At 46.0% G+C, this 24,860-nt stretch overlaps 1 protein-coding gene across 1 annotated transcript in view; it reads left to right on the forward strand.

Annotated features, from left to right (window-relative positions):
• Nucleotides 1–22,866, forward strand: part of TRPM8 (transient receptor potential cation channel subfamily M member 8) — an 84,181-nt gene extending 61,315 nt beyond the window's left edge. Inside the window, exons 22-25 of the mRNA XM_024124651.2 lie at nt 8,029–8,219; nt 16,948–17,047; nt 18,153–18,186; nt 22,816–22,866. Of these exons, the coding sequence (XP_023980419.2) occupies nt 8,029–8,219; nt 16,948–17,047; nt 18,153–18,186; nt 22,816–22,866 (376 nt within the window). The remainder of the gene's footprint in view (nt 1–8,028; nt 8,220–16,947; nt 17,048–18,152; nt 18,187–22,815) is intronic.
• Nucleotides 22,867–24,860: the final 1,994 nt, after the last annotated feature.

Raw genomic sequence — 24,860 nt, forward strand, 5'->3', positions numbered from 1 at the left:
ACACACACACACACACACACACACACACACACAAAATATGCAAACCTTTGGCCCAACTCCTTCATGTCTGGGAATCTTTCCTAAAGATATCTAGGCAAAAAACGTTTATTAGATCATTGTTTGATGCCTCTCAATAAGGGAATGGTAAAACAGAGCATGTCGTATCCATACCGTGGAACATTATGCAGCCCTTAAAAAGAAAAGCTGAGATCTATATTTATTGACTTGGAAGGATGACATTTTGTTAAATATAAGAAGCTCGGTGCAGGCTTATTTTTATGGCATAATCTTATTTTCTGACAGTAAAAACAAGAAATTTTTAAAAGGCAAGTAGATATTTCACTCAACACAATGATCACATATTACTTCCACAATTTAGAAAGAAAGAATCAGAAGACAGTTGTCATATAGAGTCCTGAGAGGCACCAGGATGGTAGACGAGGGTCATCTTTCTTTGTCGGTCTGTGACCGCCCTTTGAGTGAGGCTGGGTGTGGGGACATGTGCCTTTGGGGACATCACGCATCCAAGGGGCTGAGCCGTGAGTGGCCGTCTGGTCTTCAGGTGTACAGCGACGTCCTTTTCTAGACCGGCTTCTACACTGTGGCCACAGTGGTGTTTGTAAAATGTCACTTCTCTGCTTAGAATTCTGGAAGAATTTCAGTATTTCCCCATAGTGTTCAGGGTAAATTTCAGCCTCCTCGGCTTCCTCCAAGGCCATCGATCTGGGCTTTGAAGCCACCTTCAGGCTTCACCCCTGCTACCTGTCCCCGACAGACATCCCACCTGTCCATCCCTAAACAGGGTGATCTGTCGTGCCTGACACTTTTGCAAATGTCACCCCTCTGTCGGCATTACCCGTTCTATCTTGCCCTCTAAGGAGTCCAGCAGCATCCTTCGCCCGAGTGGTCCTCTTGCTCTCCCCACTGTGCATAGAGACCCCGTGGGCCCCCTTCACAGCGAGAGCTTCCTCTTCTTCCAGACCGTAAGCTCTGGAGAGTGGAGATTGTGTCTGTCTCAGCACCTGGCCCTTCCTGGGTTTGTTCCATGAATGAAAAGAACAGGATTCTTTCTGCTTTTAGTTCATTATTCAGTTTTAGTTAGGAGAATAGCTTCCTGATCTCTTCTTCACCAAGTAGTGTCAATGGTGAATGTCAGACCAGTGAGGGGTTCATCACATAGATGTATAACATCTGTTCTGTGCCAGGGGCCTGGGCCATGGAGATCATGTGGCCCTTTGTCCCACTCAGCCTTAAAGAGGGAATATGCACCCCCCCCCAACTCCATCACCGCCCCTAAAGGGGGGCCTGGGAAGGACTCAGGAATCCAGACGCCTATACTGCTTACGGGAAGCTGGACCATATCAGGCTGCCAGAGGTCCCAAGTCTGAGCTTGCAGAGAGAAGTGGCAGAGATGGGTGGTTATGTATCCACGTGAGGGCAGAGAAGGGAGCACCGATTCCCAAACTCGAAGCAAGAGTGGGGAGGGAATGAGATGATTTGGGGTCCTATTTTATAGCGCTAACCTATCCTATCAAGCTTTACATTGAACATTGGGTAGTCCCTGTAAAAACTGACCACTAATATAATACCTACACAAGTTAAACAGAAGGGCCGACAGCTCCCAATGCGATGGCCTTTGAGCTACACGAATTCACTAGATCCCAGGAAGCAGAGTGGAATAGCGCTTAGAGCTCTCCCGAGTCTGCGTGCTGTGAGCCGTTCACCAAAGCCATTCTTGAGGACCACGTCAGTTTGCAATTGATTATCCCCAAGACAGTCATTAAATGATAGAATCTGGAGCTGAGAGGGACAGGAGTCCGGCCTGTGATTTGCAGGTTGAGGCAGTGAAAGGTGGGCAGCTCAGCATCTGTGGCCCCGGCCGCACTGCCGTCCGTCTTGCCTGTGTCCATTCGAGGCTTGACCTGGAGTCTCTTCCCTGCGAGGCCCGAGCCATTGGGCCACACCCCACTGTTGCCTCATTCAGTGTGTAAGGGTGACCGCTGGGGAACTTCCCTTCCCTTGGGGGATTCTTCGATTCATCTTGGGCTAAGGCAGGGGGCCTTTATTCTGTTAATACCTGTCTGAGCAGCTAGAGCAGCCCCCTTGCCATCCTTGAGCTAACTCGTCAGGACACTGTTTCTGATGGTTGTGATGGATATTCTGGGTTCACTCCAAGCCGACAGCTCTGGGCTGTGACCCCTGTCTGGCACCTCATCAAAATATTCATGTAAGAGCTTAACCATGCACAATGGCAGCCTTTTGAACTGTAACATAAATGTACACTTGGGAATTTTAAAGTAATATTGGAATGCTCTCTAGATGGTATTCAGCAGGGAAAGGAAATGGGTGTAAACATCTGCGATTATTCCACATTAAAATTATCAATCACAGGCCCTATGTGGCCTATCAGAGGCACGAAGTGATCTTAAGGTCAATAGATGACTCGGGGTTGTCTTAACACGGAGCTGTTAATGCTTTCAGGCACCGTGTCCTGAAGATAAATTCACCCAAGGCGTTTCTGCTGGAAAGGACTCATCAGACATGCCCCGTCTAAGATAATTTCTAAGAATCAAAGATTTTTTTAATCTTAGGAATAATATATGTTCATTATGAATATGTAGAAAAGTAGACAAAAGAAAATATCTCCTGGTACGGATTAAACGTTCGGGTGACTTCACCAGTCCCAGGCAGGCTACTGAAATGGGATGAAAAGAAGAAGAAGAGAGCAGAGAATTGTAACAATAACAATAGCGAATATTGATACTTCTCTGTGCTAGGCACATCCAAGTGCTTTACATATGCAGCCTCATTGAATTAGCCATCATTTTTATAATCATTCATAAATGAGGAGTTGGAGGCAGAGAGAGGTTAAAGTCTCTGCTATCTGAGCGGGAGATGGGCACACAGACAGTAATATAAGATGATGTGAAAAGATACAGTACGATACGAGCGGCACGAGGAACCTACTCACCAAGGACTCTGGTGCAGAGTCGGGGTTATTAATTGTGACAGATCTTGGGGGTAGGCAGCAGGAACTGGGGGAGACATTTGCTCAGAGGACCCTGTGAGCATTGGTTGCAGAGGGAGAGAAGCAGAGGAGATAAAGCTGTTCTGGGGAGAGCTGGAGACTGTGGATGGGGGAAGGTCGGCAGGGGCTGGGTGATGGAGTGTCTCTTACGCCGTGTTAAAGGATTTGGACTTTTCCCTGCAGGTGAAGGGAGATTTCATGGGTCTTTACACAGGCAACGACACAATCTTAGTCGTGTTACTTTGACAGAAACATGCTCAACAGTTAGCATTTCGAAAGTCAGTGCAGTGAAATCGCTGGCTGTCTCTTACTGTTAGCGGTGCTGCTTTTTTGGTGCTGCGGAGCCGGAGGGGAACCAGGATGTGCGGAGCGTTTTAACGTGCCCGCTGGGGCACTGAGCGGGGGCGAAAAGTCGAGGCCATCAGGGGTCACTGGAGACCGCTGCAGTGTCTGGGAAGGGATGGCAGATGGAAAAATGTATGAAATCCGTGAAAAGCTCGGACGAGGGGTTTACCCGATTGCAGTCGAGCTGGCGAGTTTCTCGTCTTTCAGTTTCTTCTAAAATTCCGCCGTTGTTTGAGCACCTACTTTTTCTTTGTGAATTTTTTGCAGACTTTTCGTTCTGTTCTGTTAATCAGTCTTTCTATTTTGGTTTTTACTACCAAATGGCTTTCATTACTGATTTTTAAAAATCATTTTAACATCTGTTGCCCTCCATTATTCTTTCTCACGACTTTCCTGGCTTTTCTTATATATTTAATCATGTGGAGAGCCTAAGGCTCATCTTCTGCAATCCTTTTTTCTTTCCTCTTCCAAAAAATTTCTTTAATGAATTTTATTGTGATGATGTTAACTTTGTAGAGCCGTTTAGGGGAAGCCGACATCTTTAAAAAATGCCAGAAAAAATGGCGTGATTCTCCATTTATTCAAATACATATAGTTTCCCAGTAAACTTTTATGGCTGTATTCACATGGATATGGCCGATTTTTTGTTACATTTTTTTTTTCTAGCCGTTTGTGGTTGTGAGTGAGATATTTTTTGTATTATGTTTCTTCAATAACTACTTTTTGATATGCAGGAAGGCTGTGAAGCGTTGCTTATTTATTTTGGAACGAGTCTCCTTACTGAGTTCTTTTTTTTTTTTCTCCCCTCTCTTTTCCTTTTATCATATCATGGAAGTTTCCTCCTATTTCTTATTTATTAAGCTCCTTCCTCCTTCTTCTTCTTTATTTCTTCTAATCAGAAATGGATGTTGCATGTTGCCAGAAGACTTTCTAGAAACAGTTTAAATGGTTTTTGTCCTTTTGACCTATGATGTATTATGAAAATGATGAATTATATAAATGACCTTAATATTCAGTCATCCTTTTGTTCTTTGGTCAGGCACGTTACTCTTTTAACGTACTGCCGAATGCCATCCACGTACGAGGCTATCTGAATCCTAAACATTTATCTCTTGGTAACATTTTCACTGTCAGTGGGTGTCTGAGAGTTTGCCTCTCCTGATTCCTCTTCCTCTCGTGCTTATCTGAGGTGCTCAGCTGCTCTTAGGGGACAGAGCTCCCACCAGCTGGGTAGCTGAGGGCACAAGATACCACGGGAGATGTCAAGTCAAAGGGGACCTTGCAGAATTCCTCTCAGGGAAGACGCTAGATGGCCGGTGGTTGGCAGGGACAGTGAGAGCCATCAGAGTTGGGTGGGCGAGAGCCCGAACACGAGAGTTGGCCCGTGCGCTGCTCTGGACATTTGGGTCTGCTGAGGCGGGTGAGGATGTAGTGGCCCCGGAACTCAACCTGTCTGCTATAGCAATGGAAAACCATGTCTAAAAAGCATTCAAATTATTTGAGCAAATCAGTTGGAAACCTTCCCCGGGGAACCCTCATGTCTTGTTGGCCGAGTCTGGATCTGACTCTAGAGAAAAAGAACGGTTTGGAAGGTTTGGGGTTGGGTTTCGCCTCCAGCTCACATTTTGCCCATTCCTGCTCTCTGGGGCCGGTGGACGTAAGTGAGTAAACCTCAGCATGGCCAGCCCCGGAACTGTGTTATTTATGCAAAGTGGCTTTTGGGTATTAATGTCCGGTAATCAACCAGTTCACCCGCAGCCCCCTGGGATGCGGATAAAGGCTTTTGCCGTTGGCCCAGGAAAGGGGCGCTGCTCCCTGGATGCACGTGGACCCTGAGGTGCAGAGGAACCAGAGGTCCCAGCACGAGGCTCCTTGGAGCCTGCTGGGTTGTCCTGAGGAGCGCACGGGGCAGTGATGGGAGGCGGAGCTCTTCAAAATAAAGAATGATACAAACACCGACCCCTGCTGCGGGCACTGGCCTAAGTGCCTTCCAGACCAGGGCTTGGCGGCTTTCTCTGTAAGGGCCGGCCAGGGTCTTGGCTTTGGCCAGATATGCGGAAAGAAGCAGCACTCGGCGACCCCGCACCCATCCCTGCCTCTTTGCTCGTGGGCCCTACAGAACAGGTTGGGTGTTAGATTCGGCCCCTGGGTCACAGTTTACCGATTCCTTTTCTAGATGACCTGGAAGACTTAAGATGTTTTTCACTGCCTCTGAGGAACCAGTCAAGCTAAAATGTGAATCTCGTTCCACTCGAAGCTCCCAAGGAAGGGAGGGAGAGGACACCTTCCCCAGCTCTAAGCATCTGAGTGTTCCTCCCTTCAACTGGAGCTATTAATTCCTTTTGGATAAAACCTCAGCAGACAACATTCGATGCATTAAAATGGATGCACTTTGGGTGTCTGTTGAGTTTTAGGGGGCAGTGAGTAGGATCCATTTTTGGCTAAATACGTAAGATTTTAAGACGCTCCTTGGGGCTCATTTGAATGGTGATACTTGTTCTGGAGCAAAGTATGTAGTAAAACGTGATTCCTGGCACGTTCTTCGCCTGGACTTCATTAACCTGGGCGTGCCTGCCGTCCTCTCTTATTGCAGTGACAGAAGCCTGCAGTGTCCTTTGCAGACACAGAATCAGCAGGGACTGGCGAGGACAGATAATGATGCTTGGTAGTCGTCTTGGAGCGACCTGACCTACATCTGGAAGAAACAGCAGGCTCACCGCCAGATTCAGTTTGCTGCAGTCTCATGCATCACGGTCCTGTCTGCTTTTCACCCAGAAAATCTACCACATAGAGTTGACACTTGAATCAGTCAAGAAACCGTTTTACATGCCTAGTAAAGGAGTTTACGTATAGGAGCTACTCAACAAACATGAGTTCCCTTTGCTTTAAAGACCACACCCAGTTGAAGAGGCACTTTCTGGGAAAGCCTGCCCTGCCCAGACCCCAGGACCCGGTGTAGGTCTCAGAGGGGTCTGATTCATCAGTAAACGCCAAGATAAGCGGAAGCAAGCTTATAAGCAAAGCCACAACCGTGATCTGCGTAGGCGAGCGTTTTGCTCATATATGTGATCCTCACTTGGCTAAAGATATTTAAGTCTTAGGTTGTAGTGTGTGCTAAGGGGTAAGAATGAGGTCTCACAGCAAATGTATCCCGTTTCTCTGCCTGCAAGGTTTGGCCTCTGAAGTTTTGGCCTCTGATGTTTTTACCCAGAATTTGGAGAATTTAATCTATCTGCCGTCAGGATTTGCTGTTAGGCAATTTTAAGGGGTTTGTTGCTGCTCCTTTGGCTCTTGAAGGAGTGGTTTGGTGTGAACGATAAAAGTATCTCAGATGATAGAACTTCAACAAATGGTTAAATGCTTCACAGTTATCTTTTACTAAGTAGTCCAACCCGATCCTACTGAAATGCAGCACGGCTCAAAGCATTCACGCTCCACGTCGCGAGGTGGCATCATGTCGTGACAGAGCAGACAGGCACTGGGCTGGGTTTCGGGGTCCAAATTTTGGCTTCATCACCTGCCAGTCGGGCCACTCCGACAATTTACCTACCCCTGTTGTGCCTCAGTTTCTTGATCCGTTAGTCACAGACGATAATAGCGCTTAACGTTCTTCGGAGAGCTGTTTGCAGGCTAAATCAGCTAATACGAGTAGACCGCTTAGAACAGTGTCTGGTGCACAGCAAGTGTTAGCTGCTTAACAATCTTGGTTTAATTTGTAACAGATAAGTCAGTGGTATAGTCAGACATTTTCCGGATAAATAGACGTTTTCCTAATTCTTTGTTATGGGATCTACTTCTCCCTGTGAATTGTGATTTACATAGTGAGATTGTGTTGTGAGTACACGTTTGAGCCTCATTATTTTCACTCACACGTAAGCATTTGCCCAAAATATAAAAGTTAGTCATAAACATATTTTTTAACGGCAGCTGCAGAGTGTAATCACATTGATTGGCCGTAACTTGTGATATATTTTCTCAGCGTTGAACATTTTGGTGGTTCCATGCTGCTGGGTGGAAGGTGGGAGCCGCTATTACTCAGAGTGCTGTGGCAGACACCCATGTGTGATATCCATTTCTGTATTTTCTTTTCTCAGTATCTCCTTATTCTTAGGTTAGATTTCCAGAAGTAAAATCAATGGGTCAAATGGATAAATATTTTTAAGGTCCCTGATAAATATGAACAAACTGCTCTCCCAGATTGTTTATAATTAAGCTCCCACAGTGACGTCGGCAGCTTATTCCTCCGAGAGTCGCCACCTTGGGCCTCTGGGTATCGAACACAATACCAGACGAACGGAAAAAGGGAATCCTCGAAAGGTCTTGAAACACGCCTCTACCGTGTGGGCGCTTGGCGGGTCCTTCAGCCATGCCCTGCCTGCCCCCTCGCAGGCAGGAATCATTTTAAAGTTCATTGGACAATCTTTTGTGATTTAAAAAAAAAAAAACCCAAAATAACAAAAGCCAGACCCAGTTTTGGCCCAGCACCCCGGAAGGGTGCCTGAGTTGTTCAGGCCCCGATACCAGCATAGATTCTTCTCTCCTACGGCAGTGAGAGCTTGGTACCAATATCACCGTACTCGGCAATGAAATGGCCAGGCCTATGGAAAGCTGAGGCTTGACCTTCTCTCCCCCCCTCTCCCTCCCCCCCCCGCCAGCTACACCGTGGGCACCGTCCAGGAGAACAACGACCAGGTCTGGAAGTTCCAGAGGTACTTCCTCGTGCAGGAATACTGCAGCCGCCTCAACGTTCCCTTCCCCTTCGTGGTCTTTGCCTACTTCTACATGGTGGTCAAGAAATGCTTCCGGTGCTGCTGCAAAGAGAGGAGCGCCAAGTCTGCCGCCTGCTGTGAGTGGCTCATCCGCTGTGCCGGGGCTTAAAGGCAGGGATTCATGTTGGGGAAGCGTGTCTGGTCCACATCTCAACAGGAAGGGTTCGTGACAGTTATTTCAGCGCTCACAGGTGTCTGTCTGTAAAGTTCAGGCATCGAGGCCCCCAGTGACTTACTCGAGAGAAAGAGTAGATTGTTATTTGAATTTACAGAGCACAATATTAATATCTTAGTAGACTTTACAATACTTAGAGCAGTTGTCCACGCCCAAAGGTTTTTTTTTCTTGTTTTTTCTTTTCTTTTTTTAAATGGTAGTGTTATCATAGCTGTTTTATTTTATTTTTTTTTATTGAAGTATGGTTGATTTACAATGTTGTGTTAATTACTGCTAGACAGCAAAGTGATTCAGTGATACATATATATGCATTGAAAGAGTAGATTAAGAAAGCCTTCTAGGTCTGCCAGGACAGCCTTACTCCAGGGGGCTCACTCGTGGATGTACAAAATAATGATGTAAATAGGACGTTGAGCCAGCAGGATTCATGGGCTGGTGTCAGAATGTGACTTGGTCCTTGCTCTCTGTTGCTTGTGTGACATTTATTCTCTGGGAGATCTTAGCTTTGATACCAGCAGGGGTCATGACTTTCCTGGTTGTTCTTAGAGAACTAGAAAAGCTTATGATGACTTTACTTGGTAAAACAGTCTCAATTTAGAAATCAGGGCCTGCAGTCCAATAGATTAAGCAGCCCATTCATCGTCATTCAGAGGGGAGACTCCTCTTACCCTGAGCCCCCTCTCAGCCGGTGGAGTTGTCAGGAAGGATGGGCTGCTGGCTTTTCTCTCTTTCTTATTCCCTTCCCTCCCACTCACTCACCAGCTGCCGTTCCTGACCTTCTCTGGGTTGGAGCACAGGGAGAAGGGAGTTGAAAGAGGAGAAATCCTGTTTAGAAGCGGTGGCGCTGCCCTGCGCTGGCTCTGTGCTCCCTGGCCTGGTGCATGCTTAAAACTGACCCTCTGCTGTGTGGCCGCTTGGCGGGTCCTTCAGCCGTGCCCTGCCTGCCCCCTCGCACCGACCGCAGCTCCCGGGACTGGGCGATGCTCTCTCTGGCGGCCGCTGCCCCACAGGAGCCTCTGGTTTCCAGGGGTGCACTCCGCACAGACTCTCCCTGCTGGAGACTGTGGAGTTTGTTCTCCCTCTCACGTGGTCACCCAGCTCCTCAGCCCTGACAAACTCCGGGCAGACGGGTCCCCACCTAGCCCCTCTCCTCGCCCCTGCTGTGGGAGCCGGGATCTCTGACCCTTGACCCTCAGTCACACCTGGGTCCCCATCGTTTTGGCTGCAGGGAGCACACATCCGTCTCTCTTCCCCACGACCCGAGGTGTACTTCACGCCCCTTCCTGGAGCCACTGAGCCGCACAGATCTCCCTCACCCACAAACTTGTTTCGACCAGATTCAGCACAAGGGAGGGAGAGGCCTATTTTCATTCATCTGGATGACTGGATGCAAAGGAAAAGACGGAAAGGGCACCACTGGCTTCTACGCTTTGTCTTCTAACCTCAGACTTAAGCCGGGGACTCCGTCCCCCGGTGGGTGGGTAGGCAGGCGTGCAGCCGCAGGACTGACGCCTGCACAGCGACGGGGCCCAGGCACTTTGGGGTCCACACGGTTCTTTTCATTTCTTTTAAACATCAGAAGAAAAAGGAAGACCTTTTAGGTGACAGAAAACCTATTGGTATATGCTTGTCCTTATACCAACCCAGTCATATAATCTTTTTCATATTTTCTTGGTCCAGGAAGGGGCCCACAATGGCAAAGGCGCCGAGGGCCTAGGGTGACCGACTTGTCCTGGTTTGCCCAGAACGTCCCTGTCTTAGCGCCGAGGGTCCTGCATTCTGGATGTCCACTTAGGGTGACCGACTTGTCTCAGTTTGCCAGGGACCATCCCTATGGTAAAACTACAAGCCCTGCATCTCGGGAACCCTGTCAGTTCAGGGGCGGCTGGTCACCCTAGCAGGGCCCACAGGAGTCCTCAGTGTTCCCGTGTGCTGACTAGGTAGGCAGAGTTAATGACTCAGGTTGGACCCAGCCCTGGTACCTGCGGGATTTCCATCCTCAGTCCCGTTCTTGAGAAAAACAAGCAGATCTGAGTCTCTAAGCAAGTCTGTGTGTCTTATTGTGAAACAACTCTTTGAAATCTGGTTCCCTGAAACTACCACCGTTTATCTGCCCGTGACTCCATGGGTCAGTCCTGGGCTGGTCTCTGCTCCTTGTGGTGTCTGCCTGTTGGATGTGGGCTGTGGGCTGGCTGGTCCCAATGTCTATGTGTGCTCATGTGTGGGGTTGGCTGGGCTGTCATCAGGGAGCCTCAGTCTCCCACAAAAAGCAGAAACTGCATAGCCTCTGAGGCCCTGGGCTCAGAAAGTCAGATGACATCACTTCTGCCACATTCTATTGGTCAAAGCAAGTCACAGGCCCGCCCACCTCAAGGGAGAGCAGCCTACACACGCGGTGGGCAGGATCTGTGGCCCTGTTTTGCCATTTATCACACCAGGCATCCCCTGAACAAGCTGGATGAGCTGATCTCCGGAGAGTGCCCTCCCCCCCGCCCCCGCCCCGCCCCTGTGGACACCTGGGGAGGCGGAGGGGCACTGGGTCATGGGGAGCCCTGGGGGAGGGCCCGCCCTGGGGGAGGGGGAGGGCCCGCCCCGCTCCGCCCCGCCCCGCCCCGCCCCGCCCCGCTCCCACGCTGGCCTGTCAAGAGAAAGCAAGGTTCTCACCGCCCTCCCCACCCAGGCATCACAGCTGAGCTGAGTCCTTGCCACTGGGGGCGGTGTGCATGCGGGCTTATCTCTCGTTAACTCACCTGCCATATTAAACCTAGACCTGACACACTAGAAGTGAAAACATTTCTCAGTCCAGAATTATCTTTGATGCCTCGAACAGTTTAAAATAAAAATTTCTCAGCTATAATGGCTATAACTGCATTCACCATAGGGAAATGCTCAATACCTAGGCCGACCCTACGTACATATACAGCCCTATTTGCTGTGCTTTTCCTGAGCCTCAAAGGCTTAGACAACTGAGCCACGGATCTTTAAGAAACAGCTTCTTGATCTTTCTCAGTCCTTTGCTGCTTTTTCTTTGCCACTTTCTAAAATGATATATTTTCATTCGCAATTGGAGTATCTGCTGTGTTTTCCTTCCTTGAAGTAACCTTTCCTGAGCACTTCCTTTCTGAGCAGGATCTGTGATAGACGTGGATGGTATAGAAAAGTACAAACTTGGTTCCAGAAAATGACCTTCAGCAATTGGGATAGAAGTGGGTGCCTCAATGTTTATGAACTATCCAGTTAGTCTTATCACTTAGATTCTAGACAACCACCAAGAACCGATGAAAACATTCTCATGAAATGTCTAAATAGAGTGATAAAAAAGGAAAATCACTGAGTTCTTATAAATTCCAAAAGCAAGAACCTACCAACCTCACTTCCTGCCACCGTTGTCTTTGGAAGGTTTTTGTAAAACCCACCCCACATTTTCTTCAGAGCTGGGTTTAAAAACAGAGGGCGTGCAGGGATGGATGGATACGGTGCATGGGAAAGACAAGCAAAGCGTGAAGAGGGGCCTTCCCTACCTGAGCACATGAACGAGAAATACTGTAAAAGTATTACAGGAGGCGTTCATTTCTTTACACACATTTACTCTCAGTTCTGTGGATACAGCTGTGAACACAGCCATGTGGGAGCTGGGCTCATGGGCCATGGCCTGGAGGGATGCCAGCCCTGGGACGAGTTGGTTAGTGTCACAGGGAGCCTGCCAGGAAGGGAGTGAAAGGGACCTGGGGATCATTAATTCAACAAATATGCGTCAGGCGCCCACCATGCGGCAGCCAGTCGCTGTGGAAATGGTGCTAGCAGCTAACCTTGCCCTCAAACAGGGCTCATAGTCTCAGGGGAAGAAAAAAACGAGAAAGCCTTCATAGAGAAGTGTAGGAAGCACGAATAGAGAATGTGCAGGGTGCCATGCTAGCCACATTGTGGACACTTACACCCCAAACTAGAGCGAGTCAGAGGAGACTTCCTGGAGGAAGGGGATATTGAAACTGAGACCTAGAGGATGAGTTGGAATCAGCCAGGCAAAGACGTAGTTGCTGGGAGGGGCCCAGAGAGTGAGGAGAGGTCAGAGAGAGAAGTTACAGAGGTCAGGGGGCAGAGGGGAGGGGTCCGGGGGGGCCAAGGGCTTCAGGGAGACTGATGAAAGACCCTGGTCCATGTCCCACAGCCAGATTCTAGCCCCACACAGTCTCCTGCCTCCCGTCCTCTGCCCGCTGTGTCACAGTGTACATCCTGAGTCCCAGGGGAAGGAAAAAATGCAGACAGAAGACACGACAGTGCAAGAAATGGTAACAAATCATGAAACACCCTTTTGCTGATTGAACTTATTTCCCTCAAGATGCAAGTGAACAAAGAAACTCCCAGGGCCACTAGCAGACACCCTCAGATCACTATGTAAAATGACGCTTCTCAGAGCCTGACGTTCGTTCTCCTGACTTGGGGAAGAGCAGTCAATTTAGGGTTTGGAGAGCAGGGCAGGATCTTGAGATGTGTCCCCCGAATGGATCACTGGGGGTAAAAAGAAAAGTCTCTGTTAAATAGCAAAAAACTGGGCGTTGGGGGCAATTTGGGAAAGGGATAATCTAAGGGAGAATCCAGTACAAACAATTAAAGGAATACCGTTAAGCTGGTCTTGTCTCCAGCTTACTGATTTTTGTCAGGATGCGTCAGAGCTTGTCTGCTTTGTCTGTGCCTTGTTCCTACTGTTTACTGTGGTGTGTCTCCCTGGGGCTGCTGGGTGTGTGTTTATGTGTCGCCCTCTGGTCTTTTCTTTATTGCATCTGACAAAATGATCACTGACTACCATCATGGGATTCATGTTCTGTATTGGGCCAATCATTCCTGTCCCTTTAGTGTATCCCCAATATTTTGATGATTCCGAAAGTAAAAATACGAATTTTACTAACCTAGACATGATAATTGGTGGTAATTAAGAAAAATTTAACTTGCCAAGAACCATCATTTTTTGTGGGATTCCTTAACTACACAGAAAAATGGAGGAAAGATACTCAGGAATACGACCTTAACTATTAGTCATAACTTACTTCTGTGTTATCCCTGGAGCCATGATCTCCTAGAGTCTGGCTTTCATAATGTAAATGTACCAACGACCCCCATCTCATGTCACAGTTTAAAGAATCCTCATCGTCAACTCTTTTAACAGCATTATTTCAAGACGTTAAATGTCACTTTGGGGAATGTCATTAGCTATCACACATATGTAAATGCCTTTCCTAATGAAGAAAGGTGTTTTGACAATTTGGGTAAGTTGCTGTCTTTCCCCTCATCATTTTGCCATGGAGGACAGGGTGAGTCATTTCTAACTAAAAGAATGAAAAGGCTTTATCTCTGGGATGGGAATTGAAAGTTGAGACCTGGAATTTGTACTCAAAGACCACACCCAAAGATCAGAGGTGCGTAATGAAGTGTCTCAGAACTCTCTTTGAGTCCGTTTTGAAGCCATGTCATGGATGAGTGTCTATAGAACCTGAGGGAGGGCTCAGGGGACCAATCCATGCCACAGATTTGGAGGCAAATGCAAAGTAAATTTAGGAAATGTATTGCTGACTAGAGGCTCTGGCAAAAAGTTTCATACTTCTTCCTGAATCGTTCCAGAGAACAAAAACAAACGATGGATAAAAGTTGTGGGGAGGAAGATTTGACGCAGTATAAAGGCAAAGCAATGTCTAACAATTAGTGCTATCTGGAAATGATGTGATACCCTGTGAGGCAGTGAATTCCCTATCACTAGTGGGATTCCAGTTGGGGGTGGGTAGGTAGAGGGGCCGTATGGGATGAAGGTCCACTCTCCAAAGGTACATTGTGTTTGGCCCAGGATCAATGGAACCAGGAAACTCGGTGTTATAGGTAAGGACAAATCAGTCCTCCAGATTCAGGATGGGTTGAGAAGGCAGAACGAAATGCATTACATTCCCCGCAAACTTACTTAACGATTAAGTACAAGAAAGAACGTAAAAATGAAAACAAATCCCCCAGCCTGGCCAGCAAGTGGACAAGAGCTTCAACTAGAGACAGCAAACAGGTCAGAAATGAGCCGTGTTAATCTGCACCTGTGTCCCTGATAGGTCCCTGGGAAAGTGATGCTCTCACAACAACCGGAGAAACAGACAGTGAGCCATGGATGTTCTCTTCTAACAGTTCTTAGTCTCAGGAAGGAGTAAAGAAATAGGGAGAATGGGAGACCACAGGACAGGATCCTTTAGCCACTGGGCAGTGAGGACAGAAGACAGGGAGCCAAGAGCCCCAGTTTACTCCCTGGAGACTTCTGGGCGGACCTGGTCACCACCTACTCAATCGTTTCTCCTTCGGGATGGCTAATTCCGGGGCCACAGCATCCTGTGGTTGTCGAATCTCCTCATGGTAATTCATTTCCTACCTTTACTTTGCATTTGCCTCCAGTGATAGGACAGTCATGGGGTTTAAGCCTACAATTGCTCTTCTTTAGAGGAAAATGCAAGATTTTTCAAATAACTTTCAGAACAGGTAGAATCCAGGCTTCCATTTTTGGTACTTTTTTGGTGACATCTTCAAGTAATAGTAAAAAATATGCTACCCAGTCATTGCATTTTTATAAAATTTGCTGGTTTTCATGATTGAAAAAGTAATCCAAGCTCATTTATAAAATGTTCAAAAAACACAGAAAAGCACAACTAAGAAAGAGCAAGAGCAAATGTCACCCACCATCCAGAGATAAATCTCGATAACATGTCGGTATTGACTCTATTATCCTTGTGTGGGTGTGTGATAATTCGATTGCTCTGTGCATACACATTCAAAATCTAATTTGTTCACTTCACTAATAATCTCCCAGAGAACATCTCCCATAGCCATAAATATACATCTTTATGACAATTTTTAACTGTGGAATATTCCAGCCTATGGGTAGACCATACTCGGTTTAACCAATCCCTTGTTAAACAAGTAGATTGTTTCTCCTCTTTTGTTGTTATATAACACTACGAGAAACAGTTTTATGCATTCATTGTTGAGCATATCAGTGATTTTTTTCCTTGGAGTTCTTTCTAGAAGAGAAATTTCTAGATACAGTGTATGTACTTTTGATATGTCTGACCCCCTTCGCATCCCTCATTCCCTGAGGCCGTAACAATTTACAGATTTTCCCATTATGTGGGAAACCTGTTTGTTTACGTCTTCTCCAACAGAGAGTACAGTCATTATTTTAGACTCTGCTTATTTTCCAGTTTGGTTGTGACAATGCTATGTCATCGTTTCAGTCGGCATTTCCTTGATGGTGAGAGAGGTTGGACATTTGGTCATTGGTCGTTCTTGCTCTTTAGCCATCTGAATTCAGGATCATCTATCCTTTCCATTGATTATTAAGTACTCCTAGCGGGCTTCTACATACATTTAGTTTGAGGGAAAGACATTGGAGATGACTTTGCTAGGAAAAATCCACTTGAAAGAAATTCCGTTAGGAATTATTTTCTAAAGTGAATAACCACCATTTAAAAATAAATCTTTATTTGCTATATAGGAGCTGCTTCAATCCTGCCACTTTCATATGTCTTTGACTCCCAATTAAATGTTTTTTGTGTGTGTGGTACGCGGGCCTCTCACTGTTGCGGCCTCTCCCGTCGCGGAGCACAGGCTCCGGACGCGCAGGCTCAGCGGCCACGGCTCACGGGCCCAGCCGCTCCGCGGCATGTGTGATCTTCCCGGACCAGGGCACGAACCCGTGTCCCCTGCATCGGCAGGCGGACTCTCAACCACTGCGCCACCAGGGAAGCCCCAATTAATTCTTTTTATATCTAGGAAGATCTTAAAACAGTTCCTAAACTCTAACATGTAGATGAACACATTTAAAGGTAAACACTAGATACATTTATTCCAAGTGGACACTTGCATGAACATATGTGCTTTTCTTTCCCCGTGAATTCATATGGAGGATTGCTGTCCATTGCACTAGTACCTGAAACACAGGTGACAGGTTGATTTGTTCCTTTGTTTGCTTGCCATCTGAAAGGTGAAGGCACTGTAAAAAAAAAAATTCAACGAAAAATCTTGCTGGAACATTCCCCAGGCTAATTTTGCAGCACACCTTGCTTAGGTGAGAGGAAAACACTAAACATCAGAATTATCCTTGAGGTCTACACCCAGACTGCATATTTCAAGAGGGTAGGAATGATGTCCAGGGATGATTTTCCTCTCCTCCAAACTTTCTACCCCCGTGTTAGGTTGAGAATAGACAGTCCATCAGTAATTATCCAACTGAATGATCAGAGTAGTATTTTGATGTCCTCAAAATGGAACAGGAGCACATAAGAAATGTGAGAACCAAATTCGCTAGGGAAATGATTTTGTTAAGTCACAAGACACACAGACAGGCCGTGGATGGATCTCTAGTTGGAATGAAGATTGCGTTCCTATTTCATGCAAGCTCCCATTCCTCACTGTTACTAAGAAATTCATTGATATTCCATTGTTCTGCTGCTCTCACTAGTAAGTAGCATTAGTCAGATCAGCCTGTGCAGGACGAATCTCATTCTCTTGGTTCCAGAGTATGGCAAAATGCCGAGCAGGTATTGATTTAGGAGGGAAAGGGGGCAAATGAAACAATTTGAATGTTTTTCTTTGTCTCATTATTCAAGGTTTCAAGAATGAAGACAACATGACTCTGGCGTGGGAGGGTGTCATGAAAGAAAATTACCTCGTCAAGATCAACACAAAAGCCAACGACACATCAGAGGAGTATGTCAGTCATTTATTCCTGCTTTGCCAGCCTCCCCTTGTGTACAGAAGCTGGCAGAACACAGGCAGCTAATGTGAGCAAACTCTGTAAAGAGAATTTGCAGCAGAGAGAAATGGTGCCAAAAGGATATGGCTCAGGCAACTGAAGGTGACAAACGCAAAAGGGTGTGTCAGCCTTTCAGGAAGGGCAAAAACCATCCACCTGCCATCTGATTGTCCTGATTGAAGGGCAGGAAGAGGGATTTGGAGGCTGCAGGGCAGGGCTGTGGGACCAGGTGACAAGAGCGTGGGTCCCTGTGCCACTGCTGCAGAGGTGGATTCTGGGAGACCCAAGGATCGTGGGGAACAGAAGTTACCTCGCAGGGTCTGCACATGTATCTCTGTGAGGAAGAAGCAAGAGATTAGAAGATGGCAAAACCCTCTGGTTGATCTCTTACAGAGAATTGTCCCTGAGAAGTTCTGAACGCCCTTTATGAGTCGCGTGGAGTTGTCCTAAACATCCCATAGAACTAGCTAAGTCGCTGACTCCCTAGATGGTCCATGAGGAATGTGGGATGCAGGGCATCTGGGAGCATGCCCTTCGTATTTAAAGTGGGGTTAACAGGGTTAATGGTCGGAAGTCACTCTTACAGAGAGCTCCAAACACACCTCAGAATTCAGTCTAGCAAAGAAAGCGTAAACATAAGAACAACTAATCCCTTTGTTAGGTTCAGCACAGCTGTTGGGAGCAGGGGATGTGAGGCATGCTTTTTCTCTTTGAGTAACAAAGCAGATGCCCTCCATTCTCCTCCATCCCTAGAGGCGGAGATCTTAGTTTTGGAAGGAAGGGACGGACCTTACAGGTCATCTTCCACCGCCCCCCCCACCCCATCAACAAAGGTAGCATCTATCTGCTGTCCTTCCATCTGGGGTGAGAGTGGAATTCTGCTTCGCTTGGGTATTAGGAAGAAAGTAAAAGTGGTAAAAGCAGGTGACGTTGGTTTAGTTGAAATGAAAATGATCTGTATTTTGTTCTTTAAAAGACTGCGAAATGGAGCCTAATAGCCCTTTTTGTTTCTCTCTCTCTCTCTGTTCTCGCTCTCTCTTTTTTTTAACTTCCTTGAAGAATGAGGCATCGTTTTCGGCAGCTGGATACAAAGGTATAGTTCTGTTTATAGTTTGGGAATTATCTTTTTAAATCTCCATTATCTTTGAGCTTTCAGCTAGAGGCCAGTGTCCAAAAATAGATGAAGTTAATTGTTTTAAAAAAAATAGATGTGACCCTGTTCTATACTCAGCTTTTTTTATTCACTGCATAAAGTCGGGGTGCTGGAGTGGAATTGCTTCTCCGATGCTCCCAGCCCACACGGGAATAGTCCTGATGTCGCATTTCCACGACTGTCTCTGTCTAACCCAGGACCCCTCCTTTCTTTTTCTCTCCAGTGTAAGGTGCTTGCGGTGACAGGGAATGTACCAGAAAGGCTCAGAAAAGCAGGTTGGGAGCCTAGAGACTCTATGCCAGTCTTTGCTGCCACTCTAATTTGTCACCCACTTCATTTGAATTGCGGCTGCACGAATACGCACGTGAATTAGACGTAGAGAGAGTGTGCCCACCTCCACCCTGAGCTGGGGAGCTGGAAATTATGATTTGGTTCAGCAGAAATGACAATCGATTCATAAATGTCGGCTCCCTGTTAGGCTCTGAAGAGGAGGTGATAGCCATGGCATTTGGGGGATGGCGTCCTGGGTGACAGAGTCACATACCCCCCCAGGGCTGTGCGGTTCCACGGCTTGACGATACCCCATCAGGGGTGGCAGGGTCTCCAGCACCCGATTCCTTGCCTAGAGTAGGGTCTCAAGGAACATTGAAGAAATGAACAAAAGGTGCTCTTCTCAGAGCTCTAAGATGATCATTTATTTGGTTCACAATTTCTCATATATGTATTTATGTGTTAGTTACCAGCAGCATTTAAAAGATCTGAGGCCGTGTTTCCATGGGCCTCCCTTCCTGAACTCTGGTCTTGTGCAGGACGGTGGGCTGATGCCTGGTACCTTCCTACTTACCCCCCACCCCGCCCCCGCCTTAGCTCTTCTCTTCCTTCCTCTCCTTCCCTGCCCTGGAGCTGCTTGCTTCATATATTGGACTCAACCACTCAGGATGACGGTACCTTCTGTGCTGACAGTCGAATGTTTCCATCACAGTTTGCTTTAGTTCCCTATTGCTGTGCAACAAACAACCCCACATTTCAGTGGCTTCAAACAACCATTTTATTTCACTCTTGCTTTTCTGGGTCAGGCTTTGGGAAGGGCTCAGCCGGGCAGTTCTTCTGCTTCATGTGGTCTCAGCTGGGTTTACGGGGCTGGATTCAGCTGGCGGTGCGGCCAGGATCTGGCACCTCAGTGCTCCTCCTCATGGCCTCTCCCTTCCATGTGATCTCTGATCCATGAGGCTTGGGGGTCTCGGGGCAGTTCCCCTTTTTCCATAGGGACTGGCTTCCAAGCGTGAAGAAAAAGAAGCCGCCAGTGCCCCTAAAGGTGAGACCTGGACCTGGCATGACATCACATCCACCAGCATCTATTGATTAAAGCAGCCCCAGGCTGGCTGGGATCCAGGTGGGGGAGCAGTAGACTATCTGTTCACGTTCCACCTCTTGATGTGGGAGTGACACATGGACAGGGAGAAACGTGGCAGCCATCTTTGGAGACACGGCATCACACAGGAGTATATCTTGTTACAGCTGCTCTCCTTCTGTTGTTGTACTGGTACTGATTTTTAATTGAGGGGCTGGGAAGACTCCTATGTTCTTAGAGTTGAGTATCTGGACATAAACAATCATGCCAGGATGTATGTCATGATTATAATCAGTGAAGAGGGGAAAGAAAAGTGCTGGATATTTTTAAAAATTTTAAAAATGTTAGAATGCATGAGAGGAAGCATAAGGGATAGCGTTCTAACACTGAGTATGTATATTAGATGACTATACTATGTAATATAGAATATATATAAAGCCTTATAGGATTATTCACTTTCTCTACATCATATATTTATATTTAAATATATTGTCTGGGCTTCCCTGGTGGCGCAGTGGTTGAGAATCCGCCTGCCAATGCAGGGGACACGGGTTCGTGCCCCGGTCCGGGAAGATCCCACGTGCCGCGGAGCGGCTAGGCCCGTGAGCCATGGCCACTGAGCCTGTGCGTCCGGAGGCTGTGCTCTGCAACAGGAGAAGCCACAACAGTGAGAGGCCCGCGTACCACATACACACACAAATATATATGTATATATAGTCTGCTGCATCGGTACCTAAGCTACATACCTCGTAATACTTACTGAGCACCTGCCATGTGCCAGGCATTGGGCTAAGTGCTGTCAAAGCAGACATGGGCCCCGAATTTCATGAATGGATCCCTTGTTAAGTGGTTTGGGTGTAGGAGCATTTTCCAGCTGAATTATGTAGGATTAAATGGCGATAACACTTTTCTTAGCCATATCAGGCATGTGTTCCAGATTGCCCGTGTCTGCATTACCAGGGAGCAGGGTCAGCAGCTGTGAAGGCCCTAAGTCCAGAGGTGCATGGAATGTTCTGGGCAGCTGGAGAGGGATGGCGTGGACCAGGGAAACACCGAGGAGGAAGAAAGGGGGAAGCTGGGTCGTCCTTGGCAGGAACTTGCTGGCCTCTTTAGGGTTGGATTTTATTCCCGTGCAGGGCAAGCCTCTGGGGACACATCTGGGAACATTCCTTTCAAAGATCCCTCTGAGTGGTCAGAGTGGCCACATAAGAGGGGCTTACACAGTTTGGTTTGGGGAACAGAGGTGCTAGGGACTTGTCTAAGTGTGTGTGTAGAGAAAACAGTCTATTTTTGTTTGTTGTGTTGAGTTGTTTTACTTGTGGGTTCACTTAAGTTGGCTTTGGAGGGAGCCGATGGGAAGTACACTTGGGGCTGGGCTCAGGCTTCTGCAAGACTTGCCCCTGCCCCAGCTCTGGGACACGCAGAACATAGGCAGGATGGCAGCAAGGGGATGGGGCAGAGCGGGACCTGGGTCGGAGGTCAGCCGGAGCTCCAGGTACTGGAGCAGCTGAACTGACTCCCAGGGGCCAGGGAGGCCTCCCAGCCAGTGCGTGTCTGGGTGCGGCGGGGAGACCCTCTGGTGGGGACAGTGGACCTGAGCATGGCGGTTGTGGGCGTGGTGCCTAGGGGGTCACAGGTGACCGGAGCCCCTGTGGGGGCTGTCCACACACACGTGTGGGCCAGGGCTCCTCTGGTGGGGACAGTGGACCTGAGCATGGCGGTTGTGGGCGTGGTGCCTAGGGGGTCACAGGTGACCGGAGCCCCGGTGGGGCTGTCCACACAAACGTGTGGTCCAGGGCTCTGTGGGGTCCTCAGAGGAGTGCCTGCGGGTCCAGCCCCCTCTGCATCTCCCTGGCTGTGGAGCTCCATCCCTTCGTTGGTTCCTGCAAGAAGTCCACCTACACCATGCCTTTTGCAGGTTTTAGTTGAATTTGGGCAGATCCCAGGGAAACCTCAAACCACACAACACCGAGACATGGGCCACCACCCACAGGATTTCACTGCCTCTCTCCCTGCTTCTCTCCTGCTCCCCTGCCCTCTCTCCCCTTTTTATCCCCCCCCCCCGCTTTCCTCTACGCCTTCTCTTCTGAACAACAAAAAGGCTCTCCTTTCTATCCAAGGAGAATTTTAGGGTTGGCCACTGGTTTCTTGAGCAAGCTCTTGGTGTCTTAAACCCTACTAAACCTCATACTAAAGTCTTTTTACTGTCAACCAATACAGAAATCTGTCCAAAGCCCCTCCAGTGAATAAAAATTTCTCCGTCTCATTCTTACACCAGAAAACAAGGTTATTCACATTGACCTTAAGTCTGTAAGTAGGAACCTTACTATGCCTTCTTTATTTTAGGCAGCCATTAGCCCTTATGGTTGCTTTTTGTCCTTTTTAAAAAAAGAGTTAAATGAAGAGGTTAATACTGGAAATAAGCCTAAGTTAAACAAAGTTTTCCTTGAGTGAGTGATATAGCAAGTTGGAAACCAACTGTACAGAGATTGCGTTATGTCTATAGCTTTTATTAAGTGTAAAAATATAGCTTGTAATTTAAAGTGATCTTCATGCATCTTGTGTAAAAACTTGTGAAATATGCATGTATTGAAAATAATTTTATCATGCTTTTTACTTGTTTTGCTACTTATACTGTTTGTGTGTGTGTGTGTGAGGGTGGACACGCATCTTGTGTAAAAACTTGTGAAATATGCATGTATTGAAAATAATTTTATCATGCTTTTTACTTGTTTTGCTACTTATACTGTTTGTGTGTGTGTGTGTGTGTGTGTGTGTGTGTGTGAGGGGAGACACTTTATTTGCAAAAACTTGATTAGTATTGTAGCACATGATTTTCATTATATTATACTTTTATCAAAGCAAAACTTTATTGATACCTTATAATTTTATTAGTTATATATAACATTTTTATTTCTATATATTACTTCTCTGTGTTGTAATCTATCCTTTCTATGTAGGAATAACTAGTGATTTTTATTTGAGTAAAGCTAATCCTAATTGGTGCTAATGATTATTTGCTTGTGATATGATTTCAGAAAGTTAGTAATGGACAGAGTCTGAAATATCACCTGGAGTCTGCCATACTCCAGGCATGAACCATACTTGCTATTTTATATATAGTACATCTATTTCATAGAAAAGCCATAGAGTCATAATTTAAAATTTAAAGTTGGAAAATTGATCTTAAGACGAGTTTTATTTTTTCCCCTTTCAAGCTTAATGATCTCAAGGGTCTTCTGAAAGAGATTGCTAATAAAATCAAATAAAACTGCATGGACTCTAATGGAGAAAAATCTAATTCTAGCAAGGTAAGTAATTTTAATGGCTTTTTTTTTTTGCTCTGAAAATTTACATATTTTAAGACTAATTCAAAAATCATGATATTTTCTCAGTTACTTTCACATATGATCAGATTTGAAAATAAGGCATGGTGTAAAAAATTCGAACAATATAGGTATATAGAAAAGAACAGGTAGAAGCCGCCCTCACATTACTTTCCCTGTCTGCTCCCCGGCCTGAGGTTAACACTGCTAGCAGTAGGTTACAGTATCCTTTTGGATCTTTAAAAAAACAAACAAACAAACAAACTTCCAAACTATACAGCTATTTTGGCATTAATTGAATCAAGGTCACACTATTCTAAGACTTGGTATTTTTTTTTTCTTACTTAACTCTAGATCATGGGTATCTTTACAGATCCATGCCTCAGACATGTACCTCATTCTCCTGATACATCATTTCTGTTTACCGCTATAAGGAATGTACAGATGTGTGGGTTCTTTTGGTTAGTTTGTTTTAAATATTTGCTATCATCAAATGCATGTTGATCACATTTTACTACCAGAAGTGTTTTAGTAAGGCTTTCAAGGTTTTTAGCAATAGCTCACTTGCACAATAAAAATGTAATTCAGTTAACAGACAAAATTGAAGCCAAGGCTTTGCTCCATGATCTTACCATTTGCTTTAATTAGGTTTTCCCATTACCTGTCCAAATGCTGAAACAAAATGTCGTTAGGGACTTGTAAAGCTAGGAGAAAACAGCAGTGAGCGATCCATTTGATTACAATTTTTTGAGAAAGTGAATGGTAAGGAATGGAAACAATTAAGCCTCCCTCCTTTCCTCCCTTCCCTTTGTGTTTACTGACTGCCCGCTAAGCGCTGAGAGTACTGTGCTCAGACCGTGATGAGGCTCAGACGCTGATTTTTGCCTTTGCCTAAATCCTCACGCGGCAGAATTTCTATTCACGGGGTGACTGGGTTATAGGGGTAACCGTGTTAGGGTCCTTTCAGTATACCTGGTAGCTCATTACTTTTCCTTGAGTTCTGACAATTATAGATCATGTTACAAGCCCTCTATCCTGGAAGACTTTGTAAGAGCAAGACTGATGCATATTGCATTTGCATATTTATTTGCATATTTATTTTCTGTGAAGGCGGGTATAGTCTCCCAAGCTGCTCACGAAAACAAACCTTGTATATTTAGGAAGAATGTATTTCAACTCTTCCATCACGGTGTTTCATGAACACAATATTATACTTTATAATTCGAGTTTTGAAGCGTTTATTTTGTTTGATTAATGAACTGAAATATAGAAAAAAACAATTAGGAAGAGGCAAAGCAATTAAAATGATTTTTAAAACCCTTAGCGGTGTCATAATTAGAAAAGAGTCAAAATGCGCTGTACGCATCCATCTCTTAAAGCTCTAATCTCCTCATCTCTCCTTCTTTTTCCAAAAGTGTTGGCTATGAGGAAAATGAGCAGACAGACTGGTTTCCTAGCAACTTGCTCTTTGCTTAGACTTAAATTGTTATTACTATATGGAGAGTTCATTAATTGGTGAATGAAGATGAATCAGGAGAAGGCATCTTTAGAAACAGTGCATTTGGCACGTCCAATTTTTTGGTACGCTTTTCACTTCTGGATATAAGATCCATTTTCTTTTTTTGATGTCATCTGTTTGGCATATATCCTTAAGAGTTTCACTGAAAATGTAATTTTATAGGCAACCACCTACATGCTGCTAAAATATATATATTTTTGATTTTTTAAATTGAAGTATAGTTGCTGTACGATATTATATAATATAGGTGTACAGTATGGTGGTTTGCAATTTTTAAAGCTTATACTCTATTTATAGTTATTATAAAATATTGGCTATATTCCCTGTGTTGTACAATCTATCCTTGTAGCTTATTTTCTACCTAATGGTTTGTACCTTTAATCCCCTACCCCTATGTTGCCCTCCCCACTTACCTCTC

The sequence above is a fragment of the Physeter macrocephalus genome, chromosome 2 (assembly GCF_002837175.3).
Source record: "Physeter macrocephalus isolate SW-GA chromosome 2, ASM283717v5, whole genome shotgun sequence".
NCBI lineage: Eukaryota > Metazoa > Chordata > Mammalia > Artiodactyla > Physeteridae > Physeter > Physeter macrocephalus.